The 13,586-nt window shown below is 40.4% G+C and overlaps 1 protein-coding gene across 1 annotated transcript; it reads left to right on the top strand.

The window, feature by feature from the left end:
* The first annotated feature begins 8,372 nt into the window (after nt 1–8,372).
* Nucleotides 8,373–10,144, top strand: LOC132446724 (coiled-coil domain-containing protein 106-like). Its single transcript, XM_060037165.1, has 3 exons — nt 8,373–8,460; nt 9,330–9,578; nt 9,704–10,144. The coding sequence occupies exons 1-3, from the start codon at nt 8,373–8,375 to the stop codon at nt 10,018–10,020; spliced, it is 654 nt and encodes a 217-aa protein (XP_059893148.1). The 3' UTR covers nt 10,021–10,144.
* The last annotated feature ends 3,442 nt before the right edge of the window (nt 10,145–13,586 follow it).

Below are 13,586 nucleotides of genomic sequence, written 5' to 3'. Positions count from 1 at the left end.
GAAGCGGATGTCTTCTGGGGAAGTAGCAAACCGCTCGAGCCCAAATATAGTATGCAGCTGGTAGCTCTGGACCTGCTGTCTGAGCACCTCAATCTCTTTTTGTATAGCACTGTAGTGCTCACGGTCAACACACACTGTACTAGTAGCACTGTACTCATGGTCTAAGACCATCGGAACGGGTAGCTCAGGCTCTTCGGGGTCGGAGCAAGGCTCGGGACTCGCCGGTCTCTCTCTTCGCTCCCACACACCAGCCCGTGTTTGCCTCGCGATGAAGTTGTTCCAGTTGAACAAAGAAGGCACTGAGTTGGGCAAAAGGACCCGTAACCCTTTTCCAGTTGATGTGTTCAACTTGTTGTCGAAATGCCGACTGCACACCTTCGTGTGGTTGGTGACTTCAAACCCCGTCCTCCTGATCTTCTGTATCCACTGCGCCCGAAGAATTGGGTTTTTTGGGAAGCGGTGGAAACTTAAACTGCCATTATACCGGCTGGAAGCTGAGCACAATGGTACACAGCAGTGTTGGTTTGATCCGCCTTCACTCCGTTGAAGCTTGTGAAGTCTTCTAACATTAAATTTCCGTTGTTTGGTTGGGTTTTCCATCTTTTTACTATTTATAGTTGCCGTGGTAACTGATACGGGAAGTAGACCGGAAACTAGTATGCCGACACCTGGCGACACCGGAAGTTCGCTTCTAGAGTTGTATATAAAATATTTTAATCCAAATTACCGGCCCTACTTGATATACTGAAGCCTAGAAAGACGCCGACCCAGTGTGGGTCTTGTAGACCGATCTCTCTTCTAAATAATGACCTTAAGATTCTGTGCAAAGTGCTGGTGAGGAGGCTGGAACGGGTCTTACCTCGAATGGTCCATTTGGACCAGAGTGGATTTGTACAGGGTAGACAGGGCTTCCACAATACGAGGCGGTTGCTTAATATTCTATTTGAAAAGTCTGGCCTACCTGGCATACTCTATCCTGTCATTGGATGCAGAGAAGGCCTTCGACAGGGTAGAGTGGCAATACCTATTTGATGTCCTGCAAAGATTTGGTGTGGGTGTACATTTTCTCAGATGGGTTCAGCTTTTGTACTCTAACCCACAAGCTGAAATTCTAACTAATGGATTTGTGTCAACGGCATTTAGGCTTAACCGAGGAACGAGACAGGGCTGCCCCCTCTCTCCCTTACTCTTCGTCCTGGCTATTGAGCCACTTGCCATGGCAATTTGCAAGCATGCTGATGTAACTGTGCGCTCACACCAAACGCAAAATTTGTCGCCCGTTCGCGTTGTTGCCAGAGTTTTGTCGCGCCACACATCATAATCTGTTGCTTTGCAAGTTTTATAGATTTGTCGCGCCACAACAAGATAACCACCATTGCATGTCTTTACCTTTTGTGGAAGAGGAAGAGACGTCGGAGGACCCGACGCAGTATATTCATAATTTTGTAATGACCACGGAAGAGGCAGTGAATGAAGTATTGAATAGACAGATTTATTAGATAGGCCTACCTAATAAACCGTTGGAACACACAAGACCGGAAACATAGCAACGCCGGTAAACAAACCCCGAGAAGCCCAATCCCTACGAGAGCTCCCCGCGCTATGGCCATCCGGAGACGCACAGAGCTTTTGGGCGTGATATTATCTATACAAATATTATACGTACGCGTCTATACGTTCACTTTGTATGGGATCCTGTCACCCGTCGCGTTTGGTTTGAACGCACAGTTACAGGAATTAAAGTCATTTTATTTTGATCCTGACTGGGGAAAACACTACCTAGGCTGATGTATTTGATGAAAACAGTTGGAACCTTTTAAAGGGGACTTATTATACCACCAGGTGTGAGTGTGATTAGCCTTACAAGCCGTTTCGAAAATCTGCCTAATATGACATCACTAGTGGGTGTGTCCACCTAGATCTGTGCTGGATAGATCTATCTACCAGCCTACCCAGTGGACTGAAGTAAACATTGCTCATCTATCCAGCACAGATCTAGGTGGACACACCCACTAGTGATGTCATCTTAGGCAGATTTTCGAAACGGCTTGTAAGGCTAATCACACTCACACCTGGTGGTATAATAAGTCCCCTTTAAGGCTATGATAAATAGTAAATCAGTGATAATGTCTTTGACAGAAAATGAGAGAAATAGTCCCCAAATCGCTACACCATTTATCGTGTCAAAACAGGGATTTACTTATTTAGGTGTCATACTCCTTCCATTGACAAAATTATTTCAGCTAATTATGACCCCCTTGTGGATCATGTCACACAATTGATAAAAAAACAAATATATCCTTATCCTTAATCAGACACATTAATGTCCTAAAAATGTTGATTTTAAGTACATTTTTACCTCTTCCAGTCAATTCCACTCTCTCCAGCTCCTTCCTTCTTTAAATTGCTTAACAAAACCGCCTGGTCCCAGACTTACCTTGCTTATTTTGTGAATGACCACCCCACAGCGTTAGTTGCAATGGAATCCCAGAATATCACAGTGCCATTGCATTTATACATGTACTCGACAGATAAAAAAATGCTTTTTAAAAGTACCAAAAATACTTTTCTGAAAAATACGATAGGGATTTGGCATAATGCCATTGCTTACTGGGGTATGACAAAAAGGCTTTACCAATTCTCGCCCATTTTTGACCAGGGTTGGGAAGGATACTTTTAAAATGTATCCAGTTACAGAATACATGCCCAAAAATGTAATATGTAACATATTCCGTTTCATCACTCAATCTGAGTATTGTATTCTGAATACTTGGATTACTTCCACATTGAATTGCATTTTATAAGTGTAGGAATGCAGCATCAAATCCGGCTTACTAAACAGGCCTATTCTGGTGTATTCTTCTGTTCAAACTGCCTGTTACGTCCAAAGAGGCATATGCTTTGTAGAACTGGATCGGACGAGGTGCGTTCGCTTTCACACCTCAAGCCAACCGTCCCAGGGTTCGTTTGGAAGCGAACCGAGACCAGCTGTTCAGGGAGGTCTTGGTTGGCTGAATTGGTTCACATCGAAGTGAGGTGGTTGCATTCACACCAACGCAAATGTTCCGAACCAAGGGACCAAACTCGTTTAGTGCGCACTAAATGCTGTTGGTGTGATAGCACGAATAAACTGCTGAAACAGAAGTATCTTCATGTAATCCATTGATTTCAACATTGTAACTGTATTATAAATACCAACTATTTAAATTGTAACTGTAACAAAATACAATTAGCTATAATTTGAATTCTGAATATGTAACACCGGTAACTCCCCAACACTGATAATGACTTTCACCCATAGGGCAGACCCGGGTTTTAAACTTTGCTCCTCCAAAGGTCTAGCTAAAATATCTGATTTGTACAATGGAAATGAAATCATCTCATTTGAAGATCTTAAATCCAAACATGGCATTCCGACAAAATATTCCTTTAAATATCTCCAAATCAGGAATTTTGTTCTATCTAAGCAGTGTTATAGCCTGGCGCTCACCCCCTTGCCCATTTTAGAAGACATTACTTTAAAATATTTAAGAGCTAGGGGACAGGTGTCTGTGATTTACAATTTGTTTGTTAGCGGATCTAATGAGTCTTCAAATAATATTTTACGGGCCTGGAATATGGATTTAGATGGAAATGTATCAGAGGAAGAATGGTCAGAAGCCTGCTCTTTGGTAAAAAAACAATCTGTTAACACACATTCTATACTGTTACAATATAAATGGCTCAGTAGACAGTACATTGCCCCTGTCAAGCTGCACCACTTTAGCCCCAATATTCCCGACACGTGCATTAAATGTGGCCAGCAGAAGGGGTCACTGTTTCATTGTATTTGGAGCTGTCCACAGGTTGCACGCTTTTGGAGAGAGGTACTGAACATTATTGTTCGTATTATTGGCAAGGTAATAATAATAATAATAATACATTTAATTTAGAGGCGCCTTTCAAGACACCCAAGGTCACCTTACAGAGCATATAGTCATCATTCAAAACTATGTAAAACAGACTAGGAATAAAAGGAAAACAGAGGTTAAACATGAAGAATAATAATAATTAATAACACTCAAAGATGCCTAAAGTGAAGGGGGGACCTCACTAACCACCACCAATATGTAGCACCCACTTGGGTGATGCACGGCAGCCAATCGGTGTCAGAACGCTCACTACACACCAGCTTGAGGTGGAGAGTTAGGGATGAGGTGGAGAGTCCACTAATGCCCACTGATCCTAAGCTATGTATCCTAAATATTTACCCTGACAATTTTGTGATAACTAATGATAAAAAAATCTTTAATTGGTATGTGCCTCTTGGAGGCTAAACGCTGCATTGCTTGGTCATGGAAAAAAATCAACTGACTGTGGTGTTTCTGAATGGTTAAACGGAGTGACTTTTTTCATAAATCATAATTTATCCATTCATGATTTATGTTTATTCATTATTGTGTGAAGGCAGGCTAGTGTGCACATGTATTGTTTTAGTATTGTGGTGCATCATGTTTATACAGAATTCTTCATACAGTCATCATCCCCCGGTATAATTGGCTGACTCATTAATTCCCTCACTCTCCGACTCAAGCTGGTGTGTGGTGAGCGTTCTGGCACAGATTGGCTGCCGTGCATCACCCATATGGGTGCTACACACTGGTGGTGGTTAGTGAGGTGGTTAGTAAAGCGTCTTTGAGTGTCTAGAGAAGCGCTATATAAATTCAATCCATTATTATACTTATATAACATTTCCATCTTGGTTTTATGTTAAATTTAACTGGGTAACACTTTATAATAACCCTCCATAATAAACCATTTATGAAGCATTTGTTCATAGTTTGTTCATCATTTACAAATTGTTATCCCAACATTTACAAACCTTAGTAATGTATTTGTAAATGAGTAGTAATGTATTTATGAACCTGTTTTCTAATGATCTATAAGAGTTTTTTATAAGGACATTAGTTAGGGATTTATAAATGAGTATTAATGTATTTACAAACATGTATTAATGTATTTACAAACATGTTTCAAATGATTTTCTAATGATCTATAATATCATATATAAGGACATTAGTAAGCTATTTTTAAATGAGTATAGATGTATTTATGAACATGTTTCAAATGATTTTCTAACGATCTAAAAGATCATTTATAAGGACATTAGCAAGCTATTTGTAAACAAGTAGTCATGTTTGTATGAACATTTTTCAAACCATTTTCTAATTATTTATAAGATCATTAATAAGGTATATAATAATGGTCTGCTCACATTTTACAAATGATTAAGCAAGCAGGTTTCAATGAGTTAGTAATGATTCATAATATCCTTTATAAGGCATGTGATGATGGTCTGCTCACCATTTATGGGTCATCATGAATAACCTTTATTTAAAAAAATCCAGTCTGACACCGCTAAAAGTTAGCGGTTTCACAATAACTCTCAAAATGTTGCAGTTTTCGGCTAACGCTTAGCTCAAAACCCTGTAGAAACCCATAGTAGCTAGCTAGTCTCGCTGCTAATACGTAACGTTAGCGTGCCCACAAAGGCACAATTATGTTTGCCTCTCTGTTGTTATGTGCATTACGTTAACTGCATTACCCCGAATGCAGTAGGCATACTGGCAGTAGACTGTGATATACATGTAAGTCGCCGAGTAAAAGTTATAGTAAATCCCACGATGACCGTGTCAGCCTTTTATTGTAGAGTGCACTACACGGTATAACAGCCTTCAGTCTCTTTCACTGTCGTTTTATTTAAGGTCAGCCATTCTAAATAGGTTTTAAAATACATGAAATACATTCCCTATTTAACGGATAGAGAGCAACCAGCATTACTCCGTAGCAAATTACTTTAGATGTCAAGAATGGAATTTAGAATCTAAAGCGTTACCAATTCATCAATGGCAATAACACACAACAAAACAACAAGGAAATACAGTGAAATATTTAATTGTACATTTTAGAAATGTCATACAGGAGCCGACCAAGTACCCCATGTCTGTGCTTTTTCCCCAGCCATTCACTCCACTCAATTACATTGAGGTGCTCAGAGAGCAAACTCTCCGTTCTATTTCCACGTAGCCTCCATATCTGCTCCTTGTAGGTGCGCCATGCCCTCTCTATGTTCTGTGTATGGGCACCAGTACGTGGATCCACGTACCACCTGCTGTGGTTTACCGTGAAGTGGCGGTATCCTAATGCAGGGAGGACACGATAAGCCCGCCACTCATCACTTACGATGGAGGAGCCCTGCCTCACATGACGCGTAATCATTGGTAGAAGGTGTCTTCTGGATCTTGTTTCGACCAGCCGCAGTATTGGCTTACCCTTCTTTCTCCCGTCATTCCTCACACTCAACATACCAAAGACCCACTTCTTCCTCTTCCATCCTCCAGCCATTCTTCCTCTTCCATACTGTTGGATTAATGTAATTAAAAAAAGCAAACAAAATGGATGAGAGCAAAGAACGAAACATAACGCAAATACCCGAATAACTGTGAATAGGCTTCATAATTGTAGACCCAACATAATTTTTTTTGTGCTCAAGCAGCCAATTGTACTCCACCTATGTATTAAAATTGGCCGATATTGCCACGGAAAGAGATGCGGCGGAAAGACAAAACACACCTTTCTTTTATGTCGGAAATGGCTCTCATCAATCTGGACGAATTCTCTCCGTCCACCAATGACCTGTCCTCTCCGTCTTCTAAATTTTTCAATCGCTGTCACACAGACCCTCCGCAACTTTTTAGACATTTTAGTGAGGGTAGCAGAGCTCCCTGCTATGTCGTCAGCCATCATATCGATTTGTCTCATGCGTAGTCCCTGTGAAAATCTAAATAAACATAAAGTAAACATTGATTTAAATGTATTTACTGTATATTGTCTGCAATGTGCACCGAATGCAACAATTGTATACAGTCATACCTGTGAATGAACCGCATCCAGTCACAGAGAGAGGTTTTCGAACGGCTGAATATGGACCTGTGCCTGACAGATTTCTGTCTCTTATGCCCTCTGTGCACTGCTCGTTGACATATCCTATTAAAATAGTATAAAACATTGTAAATAGGCATATTGGGATAAAAGTAAACCAGGATAGATTTGGGATAGTGCATGAGACAGTCAGAAGCATGTTCACTGGTAATGCGCGATGGCTTTATGATAGGACTATGAAGCATGGGGACATGCTTCCCAGAAACAGGGGGGGGGGGGGGAGCCTAATTAATGTACTTTTACTGTAGTCTATACATATTTTATCAATTAGCTTAGGCTGTCAATATGCATCAATAATCCACATTGATATTAACACCTTTTCTTACCAAGTGTAATTGTCTCCTCCCTTGTCTTCTTTCAATTTCATCCTGCGATTGCAGAGATTGCATTTCATTTGTGGCCTTAACAGATGTTTTTTCTGTAGCCATTTGATTAGCTTCAGGCTTCGTTTCTTCGACCTGCGCCTATGAATAAGCTCCAGCAATTTCCTATTCAATCTATTCATCATAAACTAGTATTCCAGCACACACACTTATTTGGCACACAGACCAATGTTTCCTCTTACTAATGCGTAATGGAAGGAAGGAGAAGGTAGAGTTTTGGTACAGTCCCGTCAACGGTGGTTGTTCTTCACCCACAAATGTCTCACCAGAAAACCAAAATAAAAAAAATAAAGTTGGCTAACCAGCAATAAATTGAAAAGTTGTTCAGGAGAACTTTCCAGTTTATTTAGCGCATATTTCCATCACATGAAACAATTAAACATGTAACATGAAATACTTTTATTTAAAACCCATTCATAGTTCCTGCAGTGTTGAGCAGAGGGGGACAGCCAATCAGGTGGGCACTTAGATTCATCACACGAGGGAGTCGGAACACAACTGCCAACTTGTTGCAGACATGAGACGTGCTGATACCCGCTCTCGGTCTAAACGTCCAGCGAACACTCTGAGCTCGGCAAGGAATACCCCTGCCGCCGGAGACGAATCGGTTGAGGAGGAAGCGGCGGGAACGTCTTCCACCGATAAGTTGCAAGGCCAAGCTAATGCACATGAGAGCCGCGGTGGTAAGCTAGCTAACCAGCTGTAAGAGCTCGCTAGCTTGCCATTGACAGCTATTGATAGTTAGCATCCACGTGTTCAGCTGTCTCACGCCTGAGTGTCGTTCCGACAGGCATTAATGTACAGATGTACCACCTAGCTAGTAACCTTAGACTATCAAAACGATTTCCCTTCTTGCTTAATGTGCATATGATTAACCTTCATTATTGGAAATGAGCGGTGTGAACATTTTTATTGAAAAGTTGTATTCTTTCCCCCAAACATTAAGCTAGGACCACAGTCGCTCCTAATGCCCAACTGGCTTCAACGAGACTGCGCCATGAGCTGCAGATGGCCAGGCAGAAGTTGGACTGGCAGCAGGAGCTGGTTAAAGACTTGACCAAAGAAAGGGTCTTCCTGCTGGAACAACTGGCTATGAGTAAGTCAATTTGCCATATTTGACAATACACTTGCTAACTTGAAACCTTTTCGTGCCAGCCCAAACGTGCCCTCATGGTCTAATACCACGTGCTTATAATCTCTTATGCTAACATAAAGTTATCATTGTGTTGCCGTATGCGTTACTGATGATGTAAGTGCATAATTGTATGTTCCTGCTAGCATTAGCCTACTCTCTTCGTGTTTATGTTGATTAACATTATTGGTTAAATTCTAGTCATTTCCTCACGTACGTTTGCATCGACCTGTGCTAGCCACTAACAGCTCACCACTGTGCCACGGAGATTCGCGTGTTCGGATCGTGGTGGTAGCTGGACATAGGCTCCTAGGCAATGCCTGTATTTTCCATTTGTGGTCTTAGAGCGCCATTTTGTGGTATATTTATGTAACTGCATTGTAATTCTAGTGTTTATAATACACTGAGTGCAGGTGATTGGTATAACAATTATTATTATTATTTCAGTTATTTGCATAGCAAATCTGCATATTGCATAATAGTGAATTATATATTATGAATTATTAATATGCAATTGCACAATAGTGAATTATATATTATAAATAATTAATAATTACTATGTATATTGTTAAATATTAAGGATATTGGTACAGGTTGCTATTATGTATATTATTTTCTGTATTCTGTATTTCTTTATTCTACAGAAAGCCAAACTTTAATTAATAATAACTAATGAATTATGATATTTTTAATACGGTAAATAATAAAACAAAAAACTAACGGGATGATTTTGAACTCAGAAAACTATCTTCCAAAGACCATCACACTTACTAGTGTGCCACGCACATGCCTATATTTTCCACTAATCATCCTTGGTCATTGTCTGTTTTTAGCAGCAAGAAAAAAGGTCAAGGGCAGTCCACCCCAGGCGAAGAAGTGCCAGTCGCAGGGAGCCGACTCAACCGACTCGTCCAAGTCGGGGCCTGATTCTTCGCACTCTTCTTCCGACTCTTCTTCCGACTCTTCCTCCGACTCTTCCTCCTCGGATGAGGGACGGAAGAAGAAGAAGAACAGCAGGGGAAAAGGACGGAAGCAGGGGAAAAGGGCAAAGAACCGGAAGGGGCAAGGTGTTTACCAGCGAGGTAATAAGAATATACAGTGGCGGGGGAAAGTGTACACCCACTTTCAAGTGTATCAAGTTTGATAATTGAATTAGTAGTATATGTATGATGTGCGCTGTACTCATTTTACCTTCTCTCATTTGAAGCTAAAGATCCTGAAGAGGTGGTGGCCCGGTACCGCAAGGTGCTGAAAATCTGCAGGAAGGGAAGAACCATGGGGGCAGCCTTCAAAGCTGTGGGGGTCGACCGCAACACCATTGTTGTAAATGCCCCCATGGCAGAGCTGTGCATTGCTGCCCCAGAGGCGTATGCAGAGCTAAAAGTGAGCGCCCCCAAAAAGGAGAAGCTCTCCAGTTTTGCACAGAGGTGCAAGGATGCCATAGACGTGGACGAAAACATTGTTACCCGAATCAAAGAATATAAAGACTCTGGCAAACTTTTGCCAATTACTAAAAAAAACTAGCTGATCCCCTTATTTAAAGTTACGTTGTTGTTGTTGTTGCTGTTGTGTTAGATATTAGATTATTAGAATGCATGTTTAAAGTGAATTCATTGTCAGTGTGTTTTTTTAAATAAATGTTTTACAATTTCACTTCATTCCCTCGATGCTGTGTTGTGTGTTTTTGCCATTGATATGTTTAACAACCTAACGTTTGAGGTCATTTTTGGAGTTGTTGCTGCAGAAGTGTCTTCTAATGGTATGTCCCTCAGTAACAGGCCATTTGTAAATGCTTATAAAGTATAGACAGTACCAACTTTATATCAACCCATGCAAAACACTTTACTAATGGTAAGTAAATGGTTTCTATAGTATGGTCCTCAGTTACTGGCCATTTGTAAATGCTTATAAAGTATAGACAGTGTCTACTTTATATCAACCCATGCAAAACACTTTACTAATGATAAGTAAATGCTTTCTAAAAACCTATATTAAGCATAAACTAAGGTGTTACATGTGCTCACATATATTATTTCACTTATGAATTGGACGATAGCTTATGCTTGACAAAGTTAATTCATGATGACCCATAAATGGTGAGCAGACCATCATCACATGCCTTATAAAGGATATTATGAATCATTACTAACTCATTGAAACCTGCTTGCTTAATCATTTGTAAAATGTGAGCAGACCATTATTATATACCTTATTAATGATCTTATAAATAATTAGAAAATGGTTTGAAAAATGTTCATACAAACATGACTACTCGTTTACAAATAGCTTGCTAATGTCCTTATAAATGATCTTTTAGATCGTTAGAAAATCATTTGAAACATGTTCATAAATACATCTATACTCATTTAAAAATAGCTTACTAATGTCCTTATATATGATATTATAGATCATTAGAAAATCATTTGAAACATGTTTGTAAATACATTAATTCATGTTTGTAAATACATTAATACTCATTTATAAATCCCTAACTAATGTCCTTATAAAAAACTCTTGTAGATCATTAGAAAACAGGTTCATAAATACATTACTACTCATTTACAAATACATTACTAAGGTTTGTAAATGTTGGGATAACAATTTGTAAATGATGAACAAACTATGAACAAATGCTTCATAAATGGTTTATTATGGAGGGTTATTATAAAGGGTTACCCATAACTGTTGTGATCCTTTTGCTGTTGGGAGGAGGGGTGGGGGGTGGATGCACTTTAAGCGATTGCTCTCTTTGTGTGCGCTGTTTGTGCATACTGTCTGTATTATTTTTGTTGTTGTGCTTGTCTATGCTGTAAAAAAAACCAAAATCCAATAAATATATGTTTGAAAAAATAAAAAAAAATAAAATGAGCATTCCCAAACCGGCAAGTGTCAGCAACATCTTTGTCATTAAACGTTGCCAAGGTAACATGTGCTCTCGTGAAGTGCTGTCCCAATCCCAGGCCATGTGGCCTCACACACTCGCTCACTTAGCACCTGAGATCAATTAAGTCTGCGAGTCCTTAGTCCTTTGTCCTCAGGGCTCACCTTGGGATTGGGCCATTCAATTTCTCCCCAACAGGTTTGTCGGACATTGATCTGACAGAAGGAACAAATGTTTGAGTTGCTTATCGCCGTCCTGTATGGGGAGCGGGACGTGAATCTTACGCTGAAGGGTTGTCCGCCCGCTCCAACCAATAGTACAATGAGACAACTCAGTTTTGTTACATATTTCCATTCCTTAAAGGACAGCACTGAGTGTGTTATCCCTGAATCAACTAGGAATGTTGTTACTTTGCCATTGATAACTATGTTTGTCTTTGGGAGCTGATCAGGCTGCGTAAGGTTGGTGAGGACCATACAACAATCATCTGAATGTGGTGCTCATACCTCCTCCTTGGACCTGAGGGGTGTTCCACGAACGGAGGTTTAACAAACACTGAGATAACGCTGAACTCTAGGTTGATTTACCCTGTGCCGACTAACCCAGAGTTTTCGGTTCAACAGCAGCGGTTATGCATTAGTTCAATCAACTCGGGGTTGGTTAACACAGGGTTGTGCGCGTCCACGCCAAACCTAAAAAGACGTGATGTATGGATCATGGAAACCCTGATCGAAATGGCGAAACGGGCCGCTTATTTCAATGAAATGGAACTCCAGGTTCTCCTGGAGAGCTATGACGAGGACAAAGACATTATCACAAGAAAAGGGAACGCTAAAGCCTCTGCAACCCGGAGAACCAATGCCTGGCAGCGGATCGCTGACCGCGTAAATGCGTTAGTTACACATCAAAAGCATGATCCTTAATATTTGAGCCATGAATATATAAATATCCCAGTTAAGCATTCTTAAAGATCCTACCACATAAGCCCTTTCTTCTAAAAAAATATGTACTCCGATGGCTTGTCCGTCACTTTGGCTAATGCTGACTCGACCGTCGATCATATCTTTTTACTAAAACAAATCATTGATTTGTACCGCTTTAAAAAGAAAAGTTTATTTTGCTGTTTCATTGATTATAGTAAGGCATTTGATACAGTCTGGAGAGATGCACTCTGGCATAAGCTCTTAAAAATAGGTATCGAAGGTAAATTCCTTAAAGGGACACTGTGTAAAAATTACTCCCATCTAGTGGTACAATTGTATATTGCATTCAAACTAATAGTGCTCGCTTGTCCAAAAACTACGGTGGGCAGTATGTGCCAAGAAGCTGTGACATGACACCTACTAGGCTACCTCATCGAGTCATTCGAGTGATGATGAGGTTCGTATCCTAATCAACGCATTGTAATCCGTTGATTTCAACAATGTAACAGTATTCTAAATACCAACAATTTACATTGTAACGTACGGAATCAAATCAAAATCAAATCAAATCAAATTTATTGTCATTTTGTTGATTGAACAACAAAACGAGAAGGCGTTTCTCACGGATCAAGATCAACATACATTTCAAACAAACAAACAAACAAACAAACGTCCCAATGATGAATAAATAAATAAATAATAAATAAATAATAAATAAGTGAGAAGATCTGGGACGCTGGTGCATTGAGCATCCTGACAGCTTGAGGTAGGAAGCTGTTCCGCAGCCTGGTGGTGGAGCATCTTAAGCTGCGATAGCGTTTCTTGGAGGGTAGGAGCTGAAAGAAGCTGTTCAGTTTGTTTACGTCCACCCCGTCTCTGCTGCTTCCTCCTCCGGGCAGTTCCGGGCACGGTGTCACAGTGTCCGTTAGTATCCTGTGTTTGCGTAGTATGTCCAGATGCCAGCGAATGCCAGTGATGTTACTCGCTCTCAATGTCCTAATGTTTAATATTGTTTCCCTGTCATAAACTACGTTCGTAGGAAGTCTCACACTCAAACATTCAATCTCAATCTCACAGATCTCAAGAGGGGCCGCTGCGACTGTACGCGCCGCCAGTTAGTCGCCCTGGCAAAGAGTTTACTTCCTCGTCTCCTATCCTGTTCCTAATTCCTCCTCTCGATCTTCTTTTCCTCCGTATTGTCTTCTTTATCAGAGTTGTTGGTATGAAATCCAGTTGTTCGGGTGATAAATCAACTGTCTGGCAAGCGAGTTGAAGCTCCAGAAGGT

Source organism: Gadus macrocephalus, chromosome 18 (genome assembly GCF_031168955.1).
Source record: "Gadus macrocephalus chromosome 18, ASM3116895v1".
NCBI classification, from domain to species: Eukaryota; Metazoa; Chordata; class Actinopteri; order Gadiformes; family Gadidae; genus Gadus; species Gadus macrocephalus.
The sequence above is the reverse complement of the archived record's forward strand: the minus strand, read 5'-3'. Positions and strand labels throughout refer to the sequence as shown.

Coding starts and splice junctions, on each gene's coding strand:
- LOC132446724 (XM_060037165.1), top strand. CDS start 8,373: ATGGCCAGGCAGAAGTTGGACTGGCAGCAGGAGCTGGTTAAAGACTTG. Junction 8,461..9,329: donor GCTGGAACAACTGGCTATGA/GTAAGTCAATTT, acceptor GTCTGTTTTTAG/CAGCAAGAAAAAAGGTCAAG. Junction 9,579..9,703: donor GCAAGGTGTTTACCAGCGAG/GTAATAAGAATA, acceptor TCTCATTTGAAG/CTAAAGATCCTGAAGAGGTG.